Source organism: Furipterus horrens, unplaced genomic scaffold, assembly GCF_987537825.1.
Source record: "Furipterus horrens unplaced genomic scaffold, mFurHor1.1.pri manual_scaffold_11, whole genome shotgun sequence".
Classification (NCBI taxonomy): domain Eukaryota; kingdom Metazoa; phylum Chordata; class Mammalia; order Chiroptera; family Furipteridae; genus Furipterus; species Furipterus horrens.
In genome coordinates, this window is record NW_028327181.1 from 64,981,611 (window position 1) to 65,007,142 (window position 25,532).

Consider the following 25,532-nt stretch of genomic DNA (forward strand, 5'->3'; position numbering starts at 1 on the left):
AATTGAAGCCTAGGCCCTGGCAGGGTAGTTCAGTTGGTTAGAACATTGTCTCAGTACACCAAGGTTGCAGGTTCCATCCCCGGTCAGGGCACATACAAGAAACAACCAATGAGTGCATAAGTAAGTGGAACAACAAATCGATGTTTCTCTTTTCACCTTCCTCTCTAAAAAATCAACTAAAAAAAAGAAGAAACTGAGGCCCAAAGAAGAGTAATGACAGTCCCAAGTAGTAGAACAGTGCTGGAACCCAGAACTCCTGATTCCTAGGTTAGGACTCTCTGTCCCCACGTTGCCTTTTTTCCAATCTGCACAGTTCTATTCCCACTGGGGCACTTCAGTTGAAGGCACCACAGCCCTCATCCAAGTGGCCTCTCTGACCATGGAAAGGCACCCCATTCACTGCTATGACAGACCACCCAATGATATTACTGCAGGACCTGGCCCCTCACACTTGGCTTCCTCCTGGGGCCTTGCTCTTACTTAGACTAGGGTTTTATCGCCCTGCGTACTGCTACTTCACCTGCTCTGGTCACACCGCACTGGACAGTTCCCCAGGCCGGCTCTTCTACCCAAGTGCCTTTTACTCCCTTAGGTGCTGCCTTTGCCCACCCCCACTCCCCACTGTGGCTCGTGCACCCACCCTGACATCCTCCCTTTCTTATGCCTCAACAGTGGTCCAGATGATTCAGGATTTTGGAATCAAGATCTAGGTTCAAAGCCCTTCTGGACCCTTTATGGCTGAGTCACTTAAGGTAATATCTCTGTCTTAGGGGTTAAAATCTATGTTGCAGGGGAATTACATTTTCATTATTGGTAAAATATATGTCTCAGGGAAGTTAAACAGATGATTGATGTAAGGTACCTTTCACAGGCACATAGTAGGTGCTTGGTCACCATTAATTCTTCCGGCTCTTGCCAGAACAAACAAATATCAGGGCACTAGGACTAACAAGCCATGCTGCTGCTAAAAAGAAATAATATGACTTATTTTTTCACTACTGCTTGGGGAAAGGCATGTGCTTCATAAATATGTATTGGAAAGTACTTAGCAAATGAGTAGAAATAATAAAAATATGTCAAAGTAAACAACTCCTATAAATATGTCAGTTGGTAGACAAATTAGTGTTTTATTACTCCTAAATACTATTGCTTGCAGAAAAGGATTTCAGATTACTAGCACAATGGGTACATTATTGAGTGCCTCTGTGGAAGGGCACGATAAAGATGAAAAATAGTGATGGTGATAATGCTAAAGGTGGAGGAAGGAGGAGTGTGGGTAAACGCGGCTCTGAGATCGCCTTGCTTCAGTGATGTGCACATTATTGAGCGGCATTCCTCTGTTCTGGCTGTAATATGGGCCATAGGGCCCAGAAAAAATGACTTCCACAGGATGTCGTGAATCCAGACTCCAATTATTGGGTTCAACAGTGGATTAAACACTCTCCCTTTAGGAAGTGAGCACTCATTTTGTAAACTTTAAAATTACAAAAGACATCTCTCTTTGGTCCTACCTCATCCTTGTTTTGAACCTATTAACTTTCTATGACTATAATTAACAAGGAGAGGTTGGGTGGAGAATGTTCTTTCTCAATTGCAGATCACACATCTATTTCAGAAATAAGAGAGGATGCACAAGGTCCAGGCATCTTAAGAGACAAGGAACCAGAGGGGACAAGAGGAGACAATAAATGCCTTCATGGGGGGAAATGAAGCCCTGAAGAGAAGCGGGGAGGACAGGGAATTGCATCAAGGAAAGCTAACAAAATAGCCAGGTAGGAAAAAGACGGGCACATTTATTTCCAGTGCAGGAGGCCTCTAGAAGGCCAGTCATTCCATGCTTAATGGAAAGATCCAGTTTCAAATTCCAGGTCGGTCTTTTTCTGTGTGACTTTCAGTGAGTACTTAATCTGCAGATCTTCACGGGTATAAGACTACTCAGTTTGCTGGGTTGTTGGGAAGATTGGAAATAATACTTGTAAAGTGACAATCTGCATGTGTAACTATTTTTACTTCATTTTTCCTTGTGATATTCCTTATTTTAAAATGCAAAAGACAAAACAAGACAAATTGCTCAGAAGAACTCTGAGAGGTCTCCATAGGAACCTAAAGCATAAGAAAATTAAGTGTCAATAGACACCAGTCTAAAGGATTAGAATTTATATTATTTTCATGACTAGGCATTTTCTTAGCCTATGCTGGCTAATGACTCCCCATGCAACCCTGGTGCTTTACAGTTTACTAAACCTTCTAGTGTGTTATCTCATTTAAATCCTCATACCAACCTGCATTTCGGGGGTGAGAAAATCAGTTCAGAAAGGTTAAGTACCCCACTGAAAGGTGCACAGCTGATGAATGGTAAGGATGGGCTCCGCAGCACCCAGCCATTTCATTCTTCCACTGCTTTCCTCTGAACACTTTCCTCACCTTCCTGAAGTGAAAGTAAGCTAGTCCTGGGGGTGTAGACCGGGAAATGCTAGATGAGGGAGGTCCTACATAGTGAGTGGGACAGGCATGGGTTTTGACATTGACAAGAACAACAATTCTGAAATGTTTTAAATTAAATGACAGTGGGCTGGAGAGTAGGAGAGACAGAGCAGTTAGCCTGTTAATAGCTGGGGGCCAGGTGACAGACGGCTCACATTCCTGAATGTGTGCTGCAGTTTTGAATCAACATCCAGGTGGCTACCAGCTCACTACTAGATGAGTCATCGGATCTTGCGCAAGAACTTTCAGGGCTATTGCCTGTAACCAGTCAAAAGTAGTAAATGTTTCTTTTAGACAGTGCTGCTATCATGGAACTGCCCCCGTGGCTTCACCTTATCCCATTCCCTTATCTGTAGCCAATGTAAATACCTTCCAAACAACTTCCATTTTTCTCTCCAGTACATGATAGAGAAAAGAGCCCTGTCCACTCCAGGACAGCGGACATGGTGCCTTTTCCAACCAGTGCTGCTGCTGCTGGTTTAGATTTCTTGCCCTAGGACCTGGTCCTTTCTGGCCCAATAAATTCGTTCTTTTAAAAAAGCTTTCAGCCATGGAAGTTTTTTGTTTAACAATGTCCTACAGGTCTGGCTAATAATAGCGCCCAGCTATGGGACACTGACTAGGCTAGTGAGCTCTGATGGGCCTCACTTTACTCCATTGTAATTTGGGAACCCTCACCTGCTTATAGCATTGTGAGGCAACTTTCAAACTTTTTATTATGAAGCGAGTTCATAGATGTTAAGGGACTCGCCCAAGGTCACCAAGCTGGACCCTTCACCTCCTGGCGCAGAGTTCGGTGATCAACGCTAGGAGGAAAGCGAACACCCTGACACCCGTAACCGACGCCTTGCCTCCGCTCCGGCCCAGCCGGCCCCTCCGCCGGCGGCCTCGGCTCCGCCAGGGGGCGCGCACACAGGCCGCGCGCACCTGGCCCCTCTCTATGGTGGCTCGGGCGCGGCGGGAGCGGAGGCGCACTCCCGAGAGGGGGCAGGTCCCGCTGGGGGTGGGGCCACTCGAGGGGCGGGAGCAGCCCCACCAGCTGGCCGGGGATGGGTAGGGGGGGCCAACTTCCTGGGGCAGCGGGTGAAGATGTCGCGACCGCCCCCCGGCACCCCTCAGCCCCGGAGACGCTGGCGCGGCGGAGTCTGGAGCCCCCCTGCCTGAGGCGTCCGCAGCCTGAATCCGGCCCCTCTCCTCCCCTCCCAGGTGCGGGCCGGACAGGCGGCCGCGGCAGGTGAGGAGGCGGCGGCGGCGCTGGCCCGTGGGGTGCCTGGCCTGTGGTGTGGTCCAAGGGGAGGCCGGGGTGGGGACGCTGCTCGGCCTCGGGTCTCGCCAGGCTCTGTGGTCTGGGGGCGCCTCCTCTGTGCCGGGCGCGGCCTGGGGCTCTCCCTGCCCTACACGGGATGGGGGAAGCCCCTCTATCGCTAGAAGTCTCATTCAGTGTAGTCTGCACCTGTCCCATTAGAAGTCCCCCTCAAAGAAAGCATTCCCCCTGTGGGGGCAGGAACAGGGGCCGTGTGACCTCAGATCTCCCCAAACACCGTCCAGACCGGCAGGTCCAGGTAGCTTGCGGGGAAGGAGACTGCTTTCCACGGAGTAAACTGAATCAGGTGCTCGGTGGCCTGCTTCCCCCACTGGAGGAAATGAGCCCTGCGGGCTTCTTGGAAGAAGAGGCAGGCAGCTGGAGTCTGGAAGCTTGATGGAGAAGTTTGGGCATGTGCTCTTCCCCTCCGGGTCCGTTGTTCCTTCTTTTGCGAGTTGTCCTCTGCGCGTTTGAGATGATGTGTGGGAGACCGCCGGGGCCAAGACAGAGGGAAGTGGGGCTGCCCTTCAGCTGGCTGCCCAGGAGACATTTGACCAGGCTCGGGGCAGCAGGGCCAGAGCGGGGAGCCAGAGCCGCGCAGGCGTCTGTCTGTCCGCTCGGCTTGGTTTCGGACTGGCAGAGGATGAAAACAGTGCATCTTCTCCTTTTCGCTGGTGTGTCACTCGTTCTAGGGAGAAAAAAACTGCTTGTGGAACCCAGGAAGCGCGTACCGCTATCCTCCCAGCCTATCCCAGGGAAGGGACCCTGTTAGCTTGGAAGTAGGGCTTGACCCACAACTGTCACTTTGCACCCTGGCAAAAGGCCAGTGACGTAATGGACCAACATCCCAGGCGCCCGTGGCCTTCTAAGAAAGCAGTAAGTCCTAGATGCATCCATTTTACAGGTGGCGTGGAGGACGGAGACGACCTCCGTCACCCCTTGGGCTGGGCTGCTACATCTGTTTGGAGGAGCCTTGGGGTGTTCCCAGGAACGGTTCAGGTTGCTGAAATGTGCTCAAGGCTGTCCATGTATTGCACCGCTTTTCTGGGACTCGAAGGAGGCAGGAGACAGGGTGCGGTTCTGAGTTTGCATACAGAGCCGGAGGGCGGGGAGCTGGCAGCAGTACTTTTCTGTTCAGGGGATTTCAGGTTGGGCAGCGTATTTATTCTTTTTTCCTGATTGTATTCTCTTTCATGGCCAAGGAAGTAGAGAATGGTGTGCGTATCTGAAACTTGGTCATTTTTCCTAATAATTCTGGACTTAAGAGTACAATTCAAAAATCACAGTTTATTTAGAGGTGTTAAGTTTGAAAGTTTGAAAATTGTGTATAACAGTTGCAGATTGATGTGTCAGGGTTACCTAATAACTTGACTGTGCTTGAAGAAAATTCCCGTGTAATCTAGGACACCCCCCTTTTTAATGTCTGTATCTAATTATGAAGACCAATTCACTAAAAACTTTCATACTGATCAGGTAGGCAGCTGGACTGTTTACACTGGGATCAACAGTTGTAAATTTCTAAGTTGACTTAATTTCGTCGGCTGTCCGTCTCGAGAGACGATGGTGTAGCTTCTTAAGAGTCTATCTGCACCGCCGAGAATGGCTGTGCAGTCCAACTCGGGAGTGACACGGTATCTGTCTCCTCCCATGTTGAATCGACATCTTGTGATGATGCTGGAGTGTCCTCTCCAGTGAAGCTGAAGCTACAGAGCCTGGGCAGGGTGATATGGAGGGTCTGCTGTTGCCCATGCAGCAGACCCCCCCTCTCTTCGCAGCTGAAGGGTCCAAGGGAAAGACAGAGTCAATACAGCTTGGCTTCAGGTGCGCCGCAGGAGTTGCCGGTGTTGACTACAACGTCAAACCGCCTTAGGGACTCCGGCTCCCGATTTTCTGTCGGGGTTTACTCCCTTAGCCTTTCCCCTGAAGAGGTATGCCGCAAGGCAGCGGAGGTTTTTTGGAATCAGAGTTTTCCTTCTCTGATGTGCCCTGACTGGAAGATCGAACCAGCGACACTTAGCTCGCAGGCCGACGCTCAATCCACTGAGCCAAACCAGCCAGGGCTGTGACTTAATTTAACCGGTTGCTAAAATAATACACACAAAATGAGAGAGCCCGTCTTAGAATGCTTAAAGTTAATGTGTTCAAACTTTCCCACAGCCCACGGCAGTTAACATAACTCTGCTTTGCACCATCTAACAAGAAAGGGTTTTTAAAATAGTAGTGGAAAAGGCATTTTTAGTTACCAGCGTTTAAGAAGACAAAACAGCAAAAATAACAAGAAAGGGCAGTTTTCTCTCATTATATGGTCATTGTGATGTTTAGTACAGCCACACCCATCTATAAGAGAGTTGTGCCTCGGACTGTCTGAAAGCACCTGCGGAAACCTGAGGTGTATTAGAGGGACTAATTCCAACTTGGTTTTTTTTTTTTTTTTTTTAATCCATAGTAGAATCTTTAATAATGTTGCTATGGTTTTAATGGTAGATGAGGGACATCAAACTTGTACTAACCATAGTGTATGTTTTGGGCAGAAAGATTAACCTCTGCACCTTGGAGTCTCAGAATCCCTGAAATTCAGAACTAAGGTATAATTTAGAGTTTAATGATTTAAAATACATCGTTTAAATTGCTGCTGAAGTCTCAAGGGATGAGCTGCCTCACCATCATTATTATTGTTTGGAATGGTTACTGGTTATTATTTTTGTTTGGTTACTGCTTGTTGGTAGTAGTTACCTGTGCTTACGTAAGAAAGATTTTGGCAATTGTAAGGACAATATTTTTATATCAAAATGCACAAACTCCCATTTCTTCAGTAGGAAAATGGTCTGGTCACTTTCTTGTTTTGACTGTTATTCATGGAGTTTTAAAAGCCTAAAACCAATTGGGCTCTTAATAGGATATCCTATTATATCTCACGTTCTGAATTGGAGCTAAGCAGTTAGTTAAGAGAATCCTACTTATGTTTTTGAACATTTTCCTTTTTCAAAGCAAGCGTAAAATCTACATTTCCTCTGGGGGGAAACTAGCTCTTTGAATCTCACAGAAAAACAAAAGTTGTTTTTCCCAGCTTTCTACCAATATAAAATCTCAGCTTTTCTTTTCTTTCTGGTTTTGTCAGTACTGTAGGATGAACTGGAGGCATTGAGAGAGCCTGGAGTCTCCTGAATCTTCAAAAGAAGGTTACATTGTATTCAGTGCAGCTTTGAGCATGTTTTATTGCAAGGAATTCCCAAAAGTCAGCGGCCCTTGTATGATTGGTACCCAGCGGTTTGCAGCTGAGGCACTGAGGGGTTCCTTAAAAATACAGAGTTTCTAGTCCCACCTCCTGGAGATTTTGATTGAGTGGGTAAAATCTACATTTTAAAAACTTCTGGCATCAGTCCCAAAAGCTCCCCCGGTGATTCTGATTAGTAGCAGGTTTGGGAGCCACTATTGTATTGCTTTGGAATTCTTTATAAATTGGTCGTCCCTTTAAAAGCGCCCTGCTATTCAGGATGTTTGATTTTCTAGAATAGCCCATTTCCTAGTCATGACAGATAACAAGGGACTTCTATAACTTTTATGTAAATTACTTTACTGAGAGGCTCCCCTTTGCTCTATTATCTCTCTGGAGTCATGAGGGAGGGTTGGTGAAAGGAGCTTCCTTTATTTCCTGGGTGGACAAATGAATGATAATGTGGAAACAACCGGAAGTCAATCTAGTTACAATTGCTGTTGGATTGGAGAGCTGCCTGGGAATTCTCTGTATGTAGCGTTTAAAAATAAGACAACTTTCCAGATATTTCTACATAGTTGAAGCACTTATTGAAAGTAAGAAGATGTTAATAGTAAATAAAATTAGTCACAGGTACTTTGCTGAGTTCATGGAAAGAAGAAAAATAGCTGAAATACAGAACCACCTGAATTAAAACAGAATTGGGGAACTAAATATGTTAGGAAATTAAACTTTGGAGGAACCTCACAATTTAGGAAATAGACAACTGTGGTTTGGAACCCCAGCTCCTCCATCTCCTGACCGAGCTCCCTTAGACGTGTTACTTAACCTCTGAGCTTCACTGTTTTCATCTACCAGGTTCAAATCACCTGGTAGGATTGTTATGTGGATTAAAAGAGAAAAAATACCTTCTCTGTACATTGTAGGCAATTTTTATTCTGTAGGCTTAAGATGTCTTTCTAAATCCAACCTTCTCTGTGAGAATGAATATTTACTCAGACAGCTTTTTTTTTTTTTAATTAAAAATTTTTTTTCAATTAAAATTTACATTCAGCCCTGGCGAGTATGGCTCAGTGGCTTGAACGCCTACCTGTGAAACGAAAGGTTGCTGGTTTGATTTCTGGTCAGGGCATATGCCTGGGTTGCCAACCAGGTCCCCAGTTGGGGGTGTGCAAGAGGCAACTGATGGATGTTTCTCTCTCACACACTGATGTTTCTCTCCCTCCCTTCACCTCTCTCTAAGAATAAATAAATAAAATCTTAAAAAATAAGATTTACACTCAATATTATTTTGTATTAGTTTAAGGTGGATAGCATAGTGATTAGACAGTCATACACTCTACAAAGTGTTCCCCCCTCCAATATTTCCAGTACTCATCTGGCACCATACGTAATTACAATATTATTGACTGTATTCCCCATGCTGTACTTGACAACCCTGTGACTACTCTGTAACTACTAGTTTGTACCTCTTAATCCCTTCACCTTTTTCATCCAGCTCCGCAACCCACCCCTGCCCTCTGGCAACCATCAGGCTGTTCTCTATATCGTGAGTCTTTCAATTTTGTTTATTCGTTTATTTTGTTCTTTCAGTTCCACATACAAGTGAAATCATATGGTATTTGTCTTTCAGTCAGCTCTTTTAGAAGATGTATGGAAAAGTGAGGACTAGAGTTGAGAATTAGAGAATATGGGTAAGAAGAATGAGTCATAGGACACTTAAAATATATTTTTTAGAAGGTGAGAAGGGCAGGCTTATATCCAGAGTTATTGTCTGCGGGAATAACTTAACACTTATCTACATTCTCCCTTATGTGTCCGAGTGTAGCCGGGGAGCTCAGTTCAGGCCAGGAGGTTCTGAGGGTGGCCCCGTTAGAGGTAGCAGCTGACAATCCTTTTTTTCTTCATTTTCCTTTCTCCCTTTTGGTCTCTTGCTTCTTTTCCCTCTCTCTCCTCCTTTTCCTTCTTTCAAATTGTCCTTTCGACTTGCCAGTCATGACGCAGCTATCAAAGGCCAGGGCCCTGGAACTTGAGGCTGAGAGGTTGCTTGTTGCTAACACCTGTCCCCCAGCTAAATGGATTGGCTCTTTTGTGGGCTGGATGTTAACGAAGTTGATTAGTGCAATACTGGTTTGAAGGATCTGTTAATGATACAGCATATGTAAATTATGGAGTGACTTAAAGACATTTTAGAGATTTATTTCTTATACTATGCATTTTTATATTGAATTATGATGGTTGAATTTTTACATCCAAACCATGAATCTGTTTATTGCCAGACTAATTTCTGTCATATTGATTGGGAGTCATTTATATGCTAAAGAAGTTCTACCCTTAGGGCCTTTGTTTTGTTCCCCAAATGTCTTAACTATTGTATAATACAATTAAAGTTTTGTTCCCTGCACTGCTGACATAATTAGTCTAATTTCTGCTCCTTATATATTTTTGTTGGCAGCTGGGAAATTAAAATACTAGATGTTGCAAAGAACTGCTGTTTGGGGGGTGATTTCACTGTCAGTTGAATGGATGTTGGCCCCAGGGTACATTTTAAAAATGTCTTATTCAACTTTCCTATAATAGTCTTTCTCTGTATAGAATTAATGTATTAAGACACATAATTGGCTATTTGAGTATTCAAAAGAGACAGTGTTTGGCCTTTACCCTGTGGTTATATTTTTTTCCTACAGCTCTTGAGGAAATTATGTAATTTTTGGGAACCCCTAACTATATTACAGTTACATGAGCACATGAACTTTTGCAAAGACTGGGGAATGGAGTGGTTTTCTGAGATAAGCTGTGTTATTTAATTCCCTCCCCAAATCGCTGCTCTATTCTTTAGATCATAGCATTTGCAGACTTGATAGGAAAGTGGAAAGGCTGTAATGCCTGGCAAATCCAGCTCACAATTTTTCCATGATACATTTCATAGAAAGGGCTCTAGTCTTCAGGAACAAAAGTTGCTTTCAAGGAGACTTTACATTTAGTTACTGTAATCTGCATTTAATTTACTACAGGATTTTGGACAGATTCTCACCAGGCTGCTGATTTCATGGAGTTGTGACCTACACAAGTTTTTATCTGTTGAGGCTGCTAGCCTTTTTTTCCCCTTTAATGAAAAGTGACCTTGGTCTGGTAATTTCTTCAGTGTCCTCTCTTACAGAATGATAGAGCAAAACCTTGTTCTCTCAGCAGCCTTTTTCAGTGGCTACCACTCGTGCTGAATTTGAATTTAGAAGAGAATCCCATTGAGCAAGAATTACCTGACTTATAAAATCTGTTCCTTTCCAATGCTACAGGTTAGTCTATGTTTCCTAGTTTAACATTTACATGCCTTTTCTAGAATTGCATATGAAAATATGGTTTCTTTATCCCTGGGTTGCGGTGTGGTCAGGGCTCCCTGGGACAGCCCTTTGTTCCCACCAGGCCGGTTCTAAGAAGAGGGGAAGCCCACCCCCAATTGAACTATTTGGAGCCAAAATGATTCTCTTTAAAGAAATGCTGCCTAGTCATCCTGAAAGTCAGGAAGTCTGGCCAATGGAGCCTGTGCTGGCCTCTGAGCAGGTAAATGTAACTGGTTAGTAATCCGAACCACTGTTATTTGTAACTGCTGGATTATGTTAAGAATTGAGGATGGGGGTGGGGAGGAGCTTTTCTGAAGTAAATGGATGGTCCTTGCCCACCTTATTCTCTGCTTGTTTCACTCTTTCCATTTGCTTTGGAAAATCTTTCTGTCTTTGTCCTGGTCTCTTGGTCTTTCGATCTCTCTGTCTCTGTCTCTTATCTTTCTCTCTCTCTCTCTCTCTCTCTCTCTCTCTCACACGCACACAAATCAGTGTATTTTATCCTTAATTATAAGCGCGTTGTCCCCCCAGCATTTTCTTTCAATTTAACTATATATATCGTCGTCGTTGGCAGCTGTCCGTCTTGAGAGACGATGGTGTAGCTTCTTAAGAGTCTATCTGCACCGCCGAGAATGGCTGTGCAGTCCGACTCGGGAGTGACACGGTATCTGTCTCCTCCCGTGTTGAATCGACATCTTGCGATGACGCTGGAGTGTCCTCTCCAGTGAAGCTGAAGCTACAGAGCCTGGGCAGGGTGATATGGAGGGTCTGCTATTGCCCATGCAGCAGACCCCCCCTCTCTTCGCAGCTGAAGGGTCCAAGGGAAAGACGGAGTCAATACAGCTTGGCTTCAGGTGCGCCGCAGGAGTTGCCGGTGTTGACTACAACGTCAAACCGCCTTAGGGACTCCGGCTCCCGATTTTCTGTCGGGGTTTACTCCCCTAGCCTTTCCCCTGAAGAGGTATGCCGCAAGGCAGCGGAGGTTTTTTGGAGTCAGAGTTTTCCTTCTCTGATGTGCCGACTGGAAGATCGAACCAGCGACACTTAGCTCGCAGGCCGATGCTTAATCCACTGAGCCAAACCAGCCAGGGACCAACTATATATATACATATATATATATATAAATAAACTTTCATGATTAAGATGTCTGCGTGAGAAATAACGAAGCCTTACCCCTCCACCAACTACCAACCTTTTCCCATGTCTTGAGTGAGTGGGCCCATAGCCAATTAATTATACCCTTTGTGACCAGGCTAACTTATTTTTTTACATGGAGCGGAGGAAGATTCACTAGAGCATAAGCCTTTATTTGAAAATGCTGGACAAAAGGAGTGTTCTAATTTGGGGAAAGAGGGCAGAATGTTTTTTAGGGCTTTAGCAGGAGTAGTCAGCCGAAGTTCAGCTAGTCTGAAGAATCCTTAGTCAATGATTTTCTGGAAGAGGGAGAGATTATTTTTACAGATTACCAATCATTGTTTGGGCAATTTAGATTTTATAGAGATGGAGAGGAACAGTTAGGGGCTAAGATTTTGTGCATGGGGCACCAGGTAGGAAGGAATAACCAAAGTGACTAACTAGGACTAGTCCCGTCCACAGTGGAAAGTCCCTAGTCCTTCAGGTTCTCTCACATTTGTTTTATCTCTTTTGGGTGGGACTACATTCAGGTACCATTTGTGGTCATTTCCCATATACTGATGGAAGACTGTGCCTGATCTTTTTCTGTCAGAACGGAAGTTTACCTTAGCCAGTGTTTGCGACAGAGCAGGTAGGGAGAGCCATGTCATAATATTCCCAGAGAACTTGTCAAACAGGCACTCCACCTTTCCTACACCCTCCCTGTAAGGGTAGACTCGGCGCTCCAGGTGACTCTGAATTATCATGCCAACGCCCCCTTGATAAAGCTGTTTCCCAGCTCTATTGACACAGTTGTAAACCAGCAGCTTGAATAGTGACGGTAAATCAGCTGATTAACGGGGATATGGAAATGATAGTCCTGCAGCTATAACAGAACCTACGGGCTGCCCCGATTGAAACAGAACCCACGGGCTGTTCAGTTATGAGGGGCCTGATTGCCCGCCACCAAAAGCATAACTCTCGATACCAGAGTTCGGTGAAAATAAAAAGAATTGTTTATTTAATGATTATATAGATTTAAATTATTTGTGGATTTCTGCCATTAAGTCTGATTTTCCTTAAAACACCCACAAACACATAGTTCTGACTCCCCTGTACCAAACCAGGTTGGTTTTAGAAAAGGTTTCCTACTTTCCAGACACAGTTCAGTTTTACCGGCAGCTCCCGATCAATCATTCGAGCCTGACTGGGGACATTTTGCCTGTGTTGCGGGGCCCTCCAGCTCTTAATGCAGAACCACGTGGAGTTCCCAGCCTCCTTGTAAACCGCATGATGTTCTCCAAAATGGCTGCCGCCTTATTTTTAAATCCCCGACTCTGTCCTGTGACGCAGTGAGCAGGGTGACTAATTGCGGCCACTTGTAGAATTTTATGTAGGCCCTGTAAGCTTTTCGTCACTATTTTATGGTTATAGCCCCTCCCATCTCCTTGGGTACCCTGCTCTGTAACACAGCTTCACCTCCAGATGATCTTCATCAGATTCCTAATCTCCATTTATTAAAAAAATTTTCATACAGCACATCAACATCTTGTGTATAACGAAAACTAATATTAAAAACAAAAATATGTGGACAGTTATACCTAATTTGGTTTTTGAGATACTGTACAGACTAGCCATACTTGCACTGTTATTTGAGGGAACACTTGCAAATGGCAGTTTTGTCTCTTATCTTTTTAGAAACAACAATTATAAAAATAGGCCATGAGTTTTGTTTAGGAAAGGTTGGCACAAAATTCAAGAGTTCTGACTGTCATATTAGGAAAGCAGTTTTTGATGCTTTTAAATGTTATGTGTATTTTAATATATGCATTTGATTTTCTCAACCAAACAGTATTTTTAAATGGGGAAAAGTTGAAATTTGCTCTTATATATTATAAATATTATAAAAGCATATTAAAATGTGTTCTGTTTTAATATACTTAAAAACATTTTTTACCTAAAATAATTTCTTTATCAGGGATTACATACAAATGGTGACTTTTTTTAATTCCTAAAGGCATAAGTAAGATTACATTTTACTGCAATAGATGTCAAATTTTAGTGGGTGTAGGAATCTCCTGGGAGCTTATAAAAAAGACAAATTCCTAGTTCCTAGCCAAGACCTGTAGAATCTGTGTTTGAGACTGAAACTGGGATTTTGATGTAGCTTATCTGCAGACCAAACATGGAGAAAGTATTACTATAAGAAGGAACCACACATTAAAAACAATTGTAACACTGGGTTGGCCAAAAAAAGTCCATTTAGTTTTTTCCGTAAAATACAAGACACATTTTTCATTTTCACCAGTAACTATTGATTTGTGTATTTTAAGTATGTTGGCTGTCTCCCATATGGTATAATGTTGATTGTTTTCAATTAATGTCTTGATTTGATTGCTGTCAAATTCAACTGGTCTACCTGACCATGGGGCATCGTCCAGCAAGAAATCTCTAGCCCAAAACTTTGCAGACCACTTTGGACACTTTCCATCAGTTACAGCATCATCTCCATTACACTACACAGGTCTTTTTTTGTGTTTCAGTTGCATTTCTACCTTTTGTGAATTAATAAAGCATAATATGCCAAAAATACTGCGTATTTTCTTCAATACTAAAATGGCTACACAAAAATTCACCAGTTTTGATAAGGTTTTTTAAAAAATGCATGGTGATATTACAGCTGTCAGAATACAATCTAACAAAATTGTTTTGAGTGAAGTTAAAGACAACTGAGCACTACTAGAGCCATCTTATGTGAAAAAACCAAATGAACTTTTTGGCCAACCTAGTAATTAATAAGGTTGAAAAACATGGATATTAGTGGGTTGCCTTTATTTTGCAGACACTCAGATTCCCCCAGGATTTCTAGCTAGTTAGTTGGCTCTTGGAGACAAGCAATGAGGTCTTTTAACTTCTAATTTAGTACTCTTCCCATTAGATTATACCATGGTATCTCTGTATTAGTTTCTGTAATTACCTTCAAATCAGAAGCTATAGAATAGTGAGGGCAAGGGTGCTTTGATAACTTCAGAGCAATAAATGACTGAATTGGTTCTTAATAGTCTGAAAAATTAGTGCTTTTCAGACTATTTGTGGAAGGACCAGCTTTGTAAAGATTTTTCCAATCTATTGCCAACTAATGTAAAAAGTACAAAAAAAATAAATCACCATAGAAATGCTTTTGGAGCTCACAGCAGTGTCAAAAGTGCTATAAAAGTTTCTACATACTTAATATGATTTTTTGTTAGCATGGACCTCTCTGGAGGGTCTGCAGCTGTACACTTTAAATAGTGCTGTTCTAGGTGGTTCTGAGGATATCTTGGGAGCTGGATATCAGTTTCTTCCTTGTGCTACCTGTAACTGAAGCAATCACCTGAGAATTCCCATTCCTTCTTGGGAAGAGAAGTGCCATCACTTGATGATTTGCTAGATCAGAACCACAATTTTAATATTTGGGGATTAGGTGAGAGACACTTATCTTTAATATGTTGAAGAAAAAATTGATAATGCCTGAATTGGGAGATGTTTACTTCTTTTAATTAATCTTATTGTCTTGTAACTTTACTCATAGTTCATAAAGAAGCCTAAAGGTGGGAGACAGAAAATAAAATTTGGGTGTGTGTAGTTTCTTTGAGGCACTTCAGTTTGTATTTGATTTTTAGAAGCCTTTTATAAGCAGTTTAGAAATGAACATTTATTAGTTTGTGTGGCTATAATGTCAAAATGAGTTTTGATTTGGAGCAGGGAGAAAAATCTCTTGCATGCATTGCATCCTGGTTTAATTGCTTAGTTGGATAAAATGTCAAACTTGATAGATTCTTGGAGCTAGTATTTTGGTGGTTAAACAATAATGAAACTGTTCGGATGTTTGCAAGGAACACAGCTCCCTGTGTCTGGACTTTGCACTGGGGAGTTTCAATTGTTTGGAAGCACTACTAGTTAGAAAGGGCAGCTCTGTGGCTCCTAGCACAGCTGTCTAAATTACTAGCTATATGTTGGGGCTTTTGGACAAGCATTGTTTAACACTTTTGGAAACAATTTGTTTCTGATTCCAAAATGTCTGTGGTTGCTCCCCGAATAGCTGGGAAACCTAGAAATGGAGAATGGTGTTGTACGTGTCTAGGTTATTCAAGTCAGGCCTTTTTTCTTTAAGCGTCTCTAGAACTCTATCTTTCTAAGTGGGGCAGGTTGGGATGGGGACTGTTATGGGACTGTTGACTACCAGAGCCTTTTTTTCCCTAGGTAGTGACTATTCAGTAGGATAGCATGTTGTCAGGCTGTGTGCCAACCTACAGAGGACTTTGGTTTTTATAAATTTGTTTCGGAAAGAAGGATGGGAAACATGAGTGAGGGTATAGGTGTTTTTGAAAGTCTCCATGCTTGCTATGGGAAGTCTTGAATTTTCACTTTGAACATTATAGTTGGTGATGGATGTTATAAAACCGTCTTTACAAAACAGTCACCTTCCCTGTTGAAATCATATGTTGTTAACAGAGCTTGGGAAGCATTAAGTGTGCTCGGCAGGATTTATTTTACTCATTGCACTGTGTAAAATGGTACTTTCTTTCTGGATGAAATTTTATGTATTCTTTAGTGGGAGTCAGGGGAAGGCTTATTCGTGTATGAGGATTTTGTGTAAGACTGATCAAAAGACCGATATTTATTTTGCTGTGTGATACTTCTCTTTGTGTTATTATTTTACCCACACAAAACTTACCAGCAGTTAATGTGTGCTTACCATGTGCCAGGGACTATGTGAACTCATTGAATCCTTGCAACAATTCTGAGTTATAGGGTACTATTATCTGACTTCTACAGATGAGAAAGTGCTGCGTGAGGAGTTGAACAGTGGGTCTAAGGCCACATAGTGTTTGCATCCAAATAGTCTGGCTGTAAAGGCCCAGCTCTCAACACCTGGCACAGCTGCCTCACACTCCATCAGTGCGTCTGTTATGATTACTTTTCACAGTAGATCTTTAGAAATAGGTTCCATTTTATATAACATGGGCTTAACATTATTTTATACATGGGCCTTCTTGTGTGGAATGTGATTTTAAAATTATATTAGCAATACTTGGTACTTGTTTTACTAGTTTTAGTTCTGTTAGCACTGAAGCATTGTTTTAGAGTTTGTTCCTAATTCTGAAATTACAATTGTATTTCTTATATAAACTAGTCACCCTTAAAAGTGCATTGAGTTAGAGGAGAATTTATTGGTGGTTTTTGTTTTCTTTCTTTTTTCCTTCTCTTCTTTTTTTCTTTTTCTTTTGGAGTTTCTTGCTTTTTGCCAATTTGTCAATAGGCCTTCTCAGTAAATTGACTTCTACAGAAGATATGTATCTGTTGGTGCCTCATGGGGCCTTATGTTGTAAGTTATAGTGAAATAAATGGTGATAGACTGACTGCTTTTAGCCCTTATTAGTAAGCATCGAAAGTAAAACTTGGTTATCTGGGCCGGAGACACGTGTCCTGCTTTCAGTACTTGTGAGGCCCTGTGAGGGCTGGGTTGAAGAATTACAGAGGAAGCATCATTTAAATTTTTCCACTTACCTCTCTCTCACATTTTGAAGACAGCTGAGAAAAATTATTTGTAGTAAGAAACCCATCACTTATGAGGTGCCCTACCTGGTAACTCGTCTTTCACAATTAATTTGTCTAAATGGTGCAGTTGTTAGATGCTTTTGATTCAAGAACACTTCTGACTGAATGCTGAGCTGAAATGGCAGTGAGAGGTCATTCTGCATGGGTTACTTCTGCTGCCTGTGGCTCACTGTTCATGGCTGTAGGGGAGCCCAGATCGAAATACTGGAGGGACAAGGCACAAGTGGTTAGGCCAGGAACTAATCTGAGATTAAAGGTTTTTTTTTCCATAGGAGGAACTGTAAGGTAATATGAAATGTGCTTTGCTTTACAAAGTTTCCACCTTCCTTAGTTCTCCATAGTGTTTGGACGCTGAATGAATAATTGCATTTTTAGAGTCACACATGTCCCTCTCTTCCCGTTATCCCTAATGCTTGGCAACCTATAATCTGTTCTCTATCTCTGTAGTTTTGTCATTTCTGAAATGTTATGGAAATGGCATCATAATGGTATGTGACCTTGTGAAATGAGCATTGTTTCACTTGTCGCGGGGCCCTCCATCCACGTAGCTGAGTGTAGCAATGATCCGTTCCTCTTTATTTGCGAAGCAGTATTCCCTGGCATGGATGGGCCACAGTTTAACCATTCCCCTACTGAAGGGCATTCTGGTTGTTTCCAGTTTTTGGTTACTAAAGATAAAGCTGTTAAGAACATTTGTGTGGATATAAGTTTTAACCCTCTCTGTTAAGTGCCCAGGAGTGCAATTTCTGCATCTTATGGTAAGTGTATTTAGTTTTTTAAAGAAATTGCCAAACTGTTTTCTAGAGTGGTTATACCATTTAACAGTCCCACCAGCAATGTGTGAGATTGAGTTTCTCTGTATCCTTGCCAGCATTTGATATTGTACCATTTTTTATTTTAGTTTTTCTAATAGGTAGCATATCTGGTTTTTAAGTTTAGTACATCAGCTTACTTAGTAAAACTGATCTGACTGACAAAGAGCAAAGATTTTTGAGTATATTGTTCAGTGGTCTGTTGACTTGCTTTTTAATTTTCTTGCTGTGCTTTCCTTGAGAGGGGAGACGAAGCTGCGGTTCATCCCGCAGCGCCAGTTCTGCTTACCAAACGTGGCCCACTAGGCACTCACGTTCCAAGCCCGGCTCCACGCCAGAGGAAAGCAAGAAGTGAGCACCGGCCTCTCCCTTTATCTGGCAGGACCTAGCACAGCCCTGCTTCTAGCAGAGCGCTGTCAGCGATGGCGAATGAACAAATTGTGAGAAACGCTCACAATAAAAACTGGGACACAGGACTTGAGCAGTAAAGTGAGGCCTTTATTCACGCGTCTGCAGAGCCGGGCGCACCCCCACAGCCAGGAGAATGTGCCCGCCAAGTAGACAAAGGAAACTGGTTTTATAGTCTTAGCTTCCCCACCCTGAAATTGCCACCCTAAAGTGATTATCTTCCTTGCCCTAAAGTGAGAGCGATTAGCTTCCCCTCCCTAACTCAATTAGCTTCCCCTCCCCTCTCCTTCTTCCCCGTTTCTCCATTACTGGTTACTCCGGAGTTACGATCTAACACGGTTATCTAAATGCCCCTTCTGTGGTTTGTAGATATGCCAGTGCTGTCAGCTCCCCTCTCAGAGGCTCTTTAATTTCACTTGCCCTTTGTTATTGCTGATTTTGTACTGGTTTGGGAGTCACTATGTCCTTGTTTCTTACAAAATGAACAAACAATGCTATCCCCAGACTAGGATTTTAAAAAAATCTTCCCTCAAGGATATGTTTAGTGATTTGAGAGAGAGAGAGAGAGAGAGAGAGATCAGCTGCCCCCTGCAGGTGCCCCGACTGGGGATGGAACCATCAACCTAGGTATGTGCCCTGACTGGGAATTGAACCTGCAATCTTTTTGGTGCACAAGAGGATACTTCAACCAACTGAGCTACCCTCCAGGTTCCAAACTATTATTCCTGGTCAGGGCACACTCCTGGGTTGTGGGTTCGGTCCCAATCAGGGTATGTAGGGGAGGCAACTGACTGATGTTCCTCTCTCACATTGATGCTTCTCTCCCTCTCTTTCTCCCTTCCTTACCCTCTCTCAAAAAATAAATAAATAAAATCTTTAAAAAATACTAAAATAGCACAAAAGTATGTATACAAAACAGAATTAACTACTATTAAGTGGTTTTAGACATTTGAACTATATGTGTTTTGTACCTTTCCATGCATATATGGGGTTGGTAATAGTAGGTTAACGGTTGTATGGAAAATAATACAATAATTGATTAATAATAATACAAGAATAAACTCTGTTTTGTGCACTCACAGCTTTAAACCACTTTTGCCTACTCCCGTATGTATGTATGTACTCTGTGTAGATATTTGTGTGTACGTGTATTCATTCACCTCTGGTTCTGCAGTGCCTCCCCGCCCCCCTGTCCCTGGGACAGAGCTTTGGGCTCGCTCCTTCCTTTAACTTTTTTGTTTGTTTTTCTTATAAAAGGGATGAGAGAAATACCTTTGAAAGATCTAATTGAAATATATTTTATTCCTATTACAGGGGTTTGGTTTGAAATAAGGTTGTAGCTTTATTTGCAAGTCGTCGGCAGCCGTCCGTCTCGAGAGACGATGGTGTAGCTTCTTAAGAGTCTATCTGCACCGCCGAGAATGGTTGTGCAGTCCGACTCGGGAGTGACACGGTATCTGTCTCCTCCCGTGTTGAATCGACATCTTACGATGACGCTGGAGTGTCCTCTCCAGTGAAGCTGAAGCTACAGAGCCTGGGCAAGGTGATATGGAGGGTCTGCTGTTGCCCATGCAGCAGACCCCCCCTCTCTTCGCAGCTGAAGGGTCCAAGGGAAAGACGGAGTCAATACAGCTTGGCTTCAGGTGCGCCGCAGGAGTTGCCGGTGTTGACTACAACGTCAAACCGCCTTAGGGACTCCGGCTCCGGATTTTCTGTCGGGGTTTACTCCCTTAGCCTTTCCCCTGAAGAGGTATGCCGCAAGGCAGCGGAGGTTTTTTGGAATCAGAGTTTTCCTTCTCTGATGTGCCCTGACTGGTAGATCGAACCAGCGACACTTAGCTCGCAGGCCGACGCTCAATCCACTGAGCCAAACCAGCCAGGGGTATTTGCAAGTAAATTAGTGGAATTCTGGATGTTAGTATATATCTCCATTAAAAAGAATAATGCAAGTCTGATTTTATGATGTGATCTCTTGCAGAACCTTGAGGGAAGCAAGAACTGAGCACGGTAATCTTTAGAGAATGTGCAGTCCTTTGGGTATTTGTGCATCAGCTGCTTAGTCAGGTAGAATGTTTTCTTAAGTGCTTCTGAAGTACACAGTTCAGTCTTTATATTGAAATCTTTCTGTCTTCTCTCCCTCTTGCATTACTTTGATTACCTTGATGGGACATTCAAGCTGTGCAGTCTTATCCTTTTATTTCCATAGCCTGTAGAAGCCAGTTTAAAGATTAACTGTAGGTGAACAGGTAACCTTATCTACTTGGCGAGACATCACCTGTCAAGATGAAACGCATGTCAACAAAGGCCTCCTAGACTTGAGGACCTGAATGAAGGTAACTTAATCTTGTGGCATTTTTAGTAGAAACCAGGGTGAAAATTTAGGAAGTTGGACTTACTGGAGGCAGGACATGAGTATGGGTGAGGGATTGGAGAGAGAGAATGAGAATATGAATGTGTGTGTATATTTGGGAGGAGAAGAATCCAGAGCTATATAGTATATAGTAAAGAATAATTAGGAATTCAGAAAGTATCGTAAGTGGAATTACAGAGTCTTTGTTTGAGAGGGCTGTTACTGAGGAATAGGACCGGAGCTTGCAAGTCACTTTCTCATGAAGCTGTTGGAGTTGTTATGTGATGGAGTTTGATGGCAGGGGCCTTTTCCCTGCCCTTTTTCTGTATTAAGCAACTCAGGAAAAAAAAGGGAGAAATAGCTCTGTATAGAAAATTACACCCATCAAATGGTTCTAAGATTTCTGTTGCCAGATGTCTAAAGTGAGCTGCCCAAGATAGCAGTTTGGTCACAGTGCTGACTTCTTTTCTCCCGTTCTTGTCATCAGGCCCTCAGACTTTCCTGACAGCTTGGATTTTTCCTTTCCCTGCAGGCTTCCTAGGCCCTCATGCCAGACATTTGGGAATGTAGTATTTCACTGTAGCTGAGGTAGGCAGTTGCTATACCCTTGACATTGGATACCTTTCTGAACTCTGAAGTATTACACCACAGTGGGTAATAAAGTGCGCACACTTCCATTGTAGAAGAGTCTGGTAACTGCATCAGTGGGGACAGACCCGGTTCATGTGTCTTCATGAAGCTTCGGGGTCGTTTTGCAGCAAAGTGCTGCAGAGCGGTTGTGCCTCACCAGTGCCAGCTCCCATATCTGAACGTGAAAGTAGCTCGTTAAAGATTAAGGGACTGCCTGATCCTTCTGGCCCCGAGATGGAATGATTCCTGCCATGGCGACAGTCTTTGTCTCCCAGGAGAGGCCATTTTATACAGCAAGTTTGTGCTTCCAAACGTTACAGTAAGCCTGCAGTGGCCGATGCCATGGCGATAAGGTGACGTTTGGGTGCTCTCAAGACATACGAGCTATATAGCATCCTGTGGTTTGAATTTGTAGGCAAAATGGCCTCATCAGGAATTCAAAAGCCTCTACTTTTCAACCCCTGTCTTTGGGGAGGTCTCCTTTGTTATATTTGACTATTCTGTTGAGTCAAGTACACTTGAGTTTTCAGAGCCGTAAAAATTCCATGAAGCCCCTAGTACTGCATCCGAGGTGTGAGAATGTCTCAGTATAACGCGACTGGCGGTGACAGCTAAAATCCTTAAAAGCAGTATGGATGGACCTGGAGAACATTATGCTAAGTGAAATACACCAGTCAGCGGAAGATGGATACTGTATGATTTCAGTCATATGTAGACTCTAATGAACAAAATAAACAAACAAGGAAAATGGGGACAGACTCATAGATGGAGAGAGCAGGATGATAGTTAATTGCGGGGAGGAGGGATTGATCAAAAAGGAAAAAGGACTCATGGGCATGGACAACAGTGTGGTGATTGCTGTGGGGAGCGGGGGGTATAAGGGGACTAAATGGTTATGGAAAAAAATGTAATAAAGATTGTTTAGAAGGAACATCAAAAGATAAAAATAAAATCCTTAAAAGTAGTGAGAATAATTGTCTCTGGAGGCATTTTACTGAGAATTTTGCTTAGAGAACATAGCTATGACCTGTCTCTCAAAACATGATCCAAGGCCTGTTGGCATCACAGTCACTTGGGACAGGAAGATGTTTACTAAAAATTCTGGCTCTGGAGGCTCCCTCCGCTTCTGCGAATTCGGTGTCTGGAACTGGGATGGGCAATGATCATTTTCAGTAAGGACTCCTGTTGATTCTTAAGTACTCTTAGTGTTGATTCTTGAATATCCTAAAATTTACTTCATTTTTCATGTTAAAATTATGTGATTTATTAGATGACAGATGTTTGATTGACATGCATATTGTCTTTTTTGAAGATGAGGTGCACTAGTTAAAAAAAACAGTGGTTAAAAGATTCCAGAACACCAAAGATTAGAATTTGGCAATGTCCCTAATTTTCAACATGGAGAGACCACCACTTTTTTGGGTTTATCAGTTCACTATCTGTGAATCAGAAAAAGTATGTGGATATAGTTAAGATTAATTTTGTTATAAAGAAGAAATTGCAGTATTATGTAGGATGTTGGGAAAGGGACAGTAGATAGGTGTTGAGAGGAGAGAGTTGGAAGGGGACAAGATTAAAGTAGTTTATAAATGGTAAAAAAAAATTTAAAGTTCAACTGAATTTTAAATTACCAAGTAGTACTTGGCTATATGCTTGTTGTTAAAAACAATTCAAATACTGATAAAGCTAAAAATACCTATTATTGCAGTTATGTGTATCTTCTCATATCTTTTTGTATGTATTTGGTAATTTGTTATGGATTTGGAAAACTACAGAATCTTGAGAAATGAATATTTTTAATTCGTGTGTCACCTGCTTTATAATATTAATGTATATCACAGAAAACACCAAATGTGGGCTATCAATGACATTACATATTCCTGTTCACGTAAAACAATGGGTATGGATGTATGCAAATTATATATATACACAGTTACATACACAAACACATACATACACACACACCTCTAACATATCTTTTGTGACTACCCATAAAAAGTAAACCTCTAGCTTTAGGTGGTAAATTACTTGTGTAACTTTTAAGATAATGTATCAAAAGGACTTAAGTGCAAAGTCACAATTATTTTTTAAATTTCTCACATATTTTTATATTCTCATAGTTTTCATTTAACCTCAAGTGGCTGAAATCACTATTTCAAATTTAGCATTTTTTTTTAAAGCTCTAAATATGTAATTCTCAGCCTTTTTCAGTTTAAAAGAAGAAACTAGGATGGAGTATGGTTATATTTTGGGGAAAATGATTGGAACTGTACAGATTCCCAAACAGAGAAATGATAATCTATTGCTAGCTCATTTCACTTACTAAATGGTATTTATCTTAGCAGAATCAGGAAGTTCTGATGTCCAGTACTGATGTTCTAAAAGGCCCTTGTGTCTCTGCCTGTATAATTTACATGTATTTCCTGGGCACAGTCCGGATTTTCCTTATTTACTGGTACGGAAAGAGTCAGAAGCTTCTAACATGACTATATTTTTTTCCTTTTGGAGGTTCTGTATTCATCTGTATACTGTGTGTGCCTTGAGAGTTGCTCCGTGTTGCAATGTTTGTGACTTATCACCCATTACAGCAATATTTTTTAAAGTGTGGTCAATGAGATAGTGGCTGTTAACTGTTGTAAAGGTATTTTAGCATTTGAATAGGACTAATTAACAGACACTTTAAACACAGCCACTTTCTTTTTAAATTTTTAAATTTATTGTATTTTTTTCCCCCAACACAGACATTTTCTGAAAAGGAAAACACTGAAGATGAAGAACTAAAAGAGGGAACATAAAAAGTAAAATAAATAAAAGAAGGAACATAAAACCTTATACAAGCCCAGTGTGGCTCTCCTACTGTAATAATATAATTAATGGGAATTAAGTGAGTTAGATAAATAACTTCTCTTTTAGACTTGCCCCTTGAAAAGGAATAAAATTAAGTAGCATAGTTTTTTAAACCCAAATTATGATGATCTACATGTATATTTTAATTGACCTAATAACATCATTGAATGACCATTGAGTTGGCAGCTATGTCCAGTTTGTACATATGAGAACTGCCTCGAAGGATGGATGAGGCTAGATGTGGAAGCCTCGAATGACTAGGCTGAGAAATAGCTGACGACCATGAGAAATTTTGAGCAGTGAAGAGGATCTGATGTGAACTTTCGTTTTTTTTGTCAAATGAAAACACATAGAAAACAAGGCCTTAGTTTCTTTTTTGTTTTCCTTGTAGAGCACCAATGTCAATTCTAGCCTGTCAGGGCAAATACAATAATAATTAATTGCTGTTGATGATCCAGTCGTTCTGGAATTGATTTTTAAAAATAAGCTGGCCAATAAATGAGAACCAACATAAATTTAGGGATTTTTTTCTTTTAAAAGTGGGCGTTATTGCAATTTTCACAGATGCCTATATTCCTTAAGCATCTAGTAGGTAGGATGGTGGATAGTTTAGTTTTAGTATAGAGAATGTGACAGTTGATGAAACAAAAAACCTCCAGTATTTCTGTCTTAATTAGAGAACTTGAGTTGTCTAATGAAATAGAAAGGTCAGAGAAGGCCTAGTGGGGGAAAAAAGAACAGCGAGCCTGGTGAGAGCAGACAGGAACTCACCCTAACGATTTAATCAGCCTCTGATGACTGAGCGAGTTCCCCTAGTCTTCTGACCCAGGTGTTCTAATTTGTAAATGCAAAGTGATTTCTTTATCAGTCTCTTGGGGGAAATCTTCAGTGCTGTGACCCAGCTACCGTCAGTAATCTTGCTGTCCTGAGCCCCAGCTGTTCTCAGATGAAATTTCAGAAAGTGACTACTGGAGCTTTCTTGGTAAAGGTTCCAGAGTTCGCCCAGTGGCCAGCATTAGGGGAATGAAGTTTACCTGTCCGTCCCCAGTAATCAGCACTCAATTTTTAAAAAAAAATCTGTGGCGCACCTCTTCTTTTCCAGGTTGTAGTTGATGGTGGTTGGCTCAGGCTGAGTTGTTTGGGAAATGTGTTTTGCCCAGCATGAGTCAGCACTGCCCTGGGTAAACTGCCTGCTCTGTTGCAATCTTGCTTACCAAAGATATGTCCCCAGGCGGCACCATTCACTTTGCCTGAAAGCCACTGCTGTTGGCTCCTGAGATGATCTCATCTGAATATGGCTCCAAGGACCTCAGCAGCAGGAACTGGAGGCAGCTTGCTTTCTGCTGTGGCAATGTTTTGAAACAGGCAAAATCAGGTAACCCCGGATTCTTTCTCTTAGTGGAAAATTCTTAGTATGCAAAAGTGAATC

At 42.2% G+C, this 25,532-nt stretch overlaps 1 protein-coding gene across 3 annotated transcripts in view; it reads left to right on the forward strand.

The window, feature by feature from the left end:
• The first annotated feature begins 3,512 nt into the window (after positions 1 to 3,512).
• RFFL (ring finger and FYVE like domain containing E3 ubiquitin protein ligase) overlaps positions 3,513 to 25,532 on the forward strand; it is a 66,009-nt gene continuing 43,989 nt past the window's right edge. The window contains exon 1 of one of the 3 annotated variants that reach the window (XM_090291244.1): positions 3,513 to 3,718. Coding sequence is in view for 1 of the 3 variants with exons in the window: in XM_090291243.1 (XP_090147369.1) it covers positions 25,382 to 25,478 (97 nt within the window). In the remaining 2 variants the exon portion in view is untranslated. Of the gene's footprint in view, positions 3,719 to 4,463; positions 4,664 to 25,332; positions 25,479 to 25,532 lie in introns of those variants that run through there. The other 2 variants (XM_090291245.1, XM_090291243.1) reach the window with 2 other exon arrangements.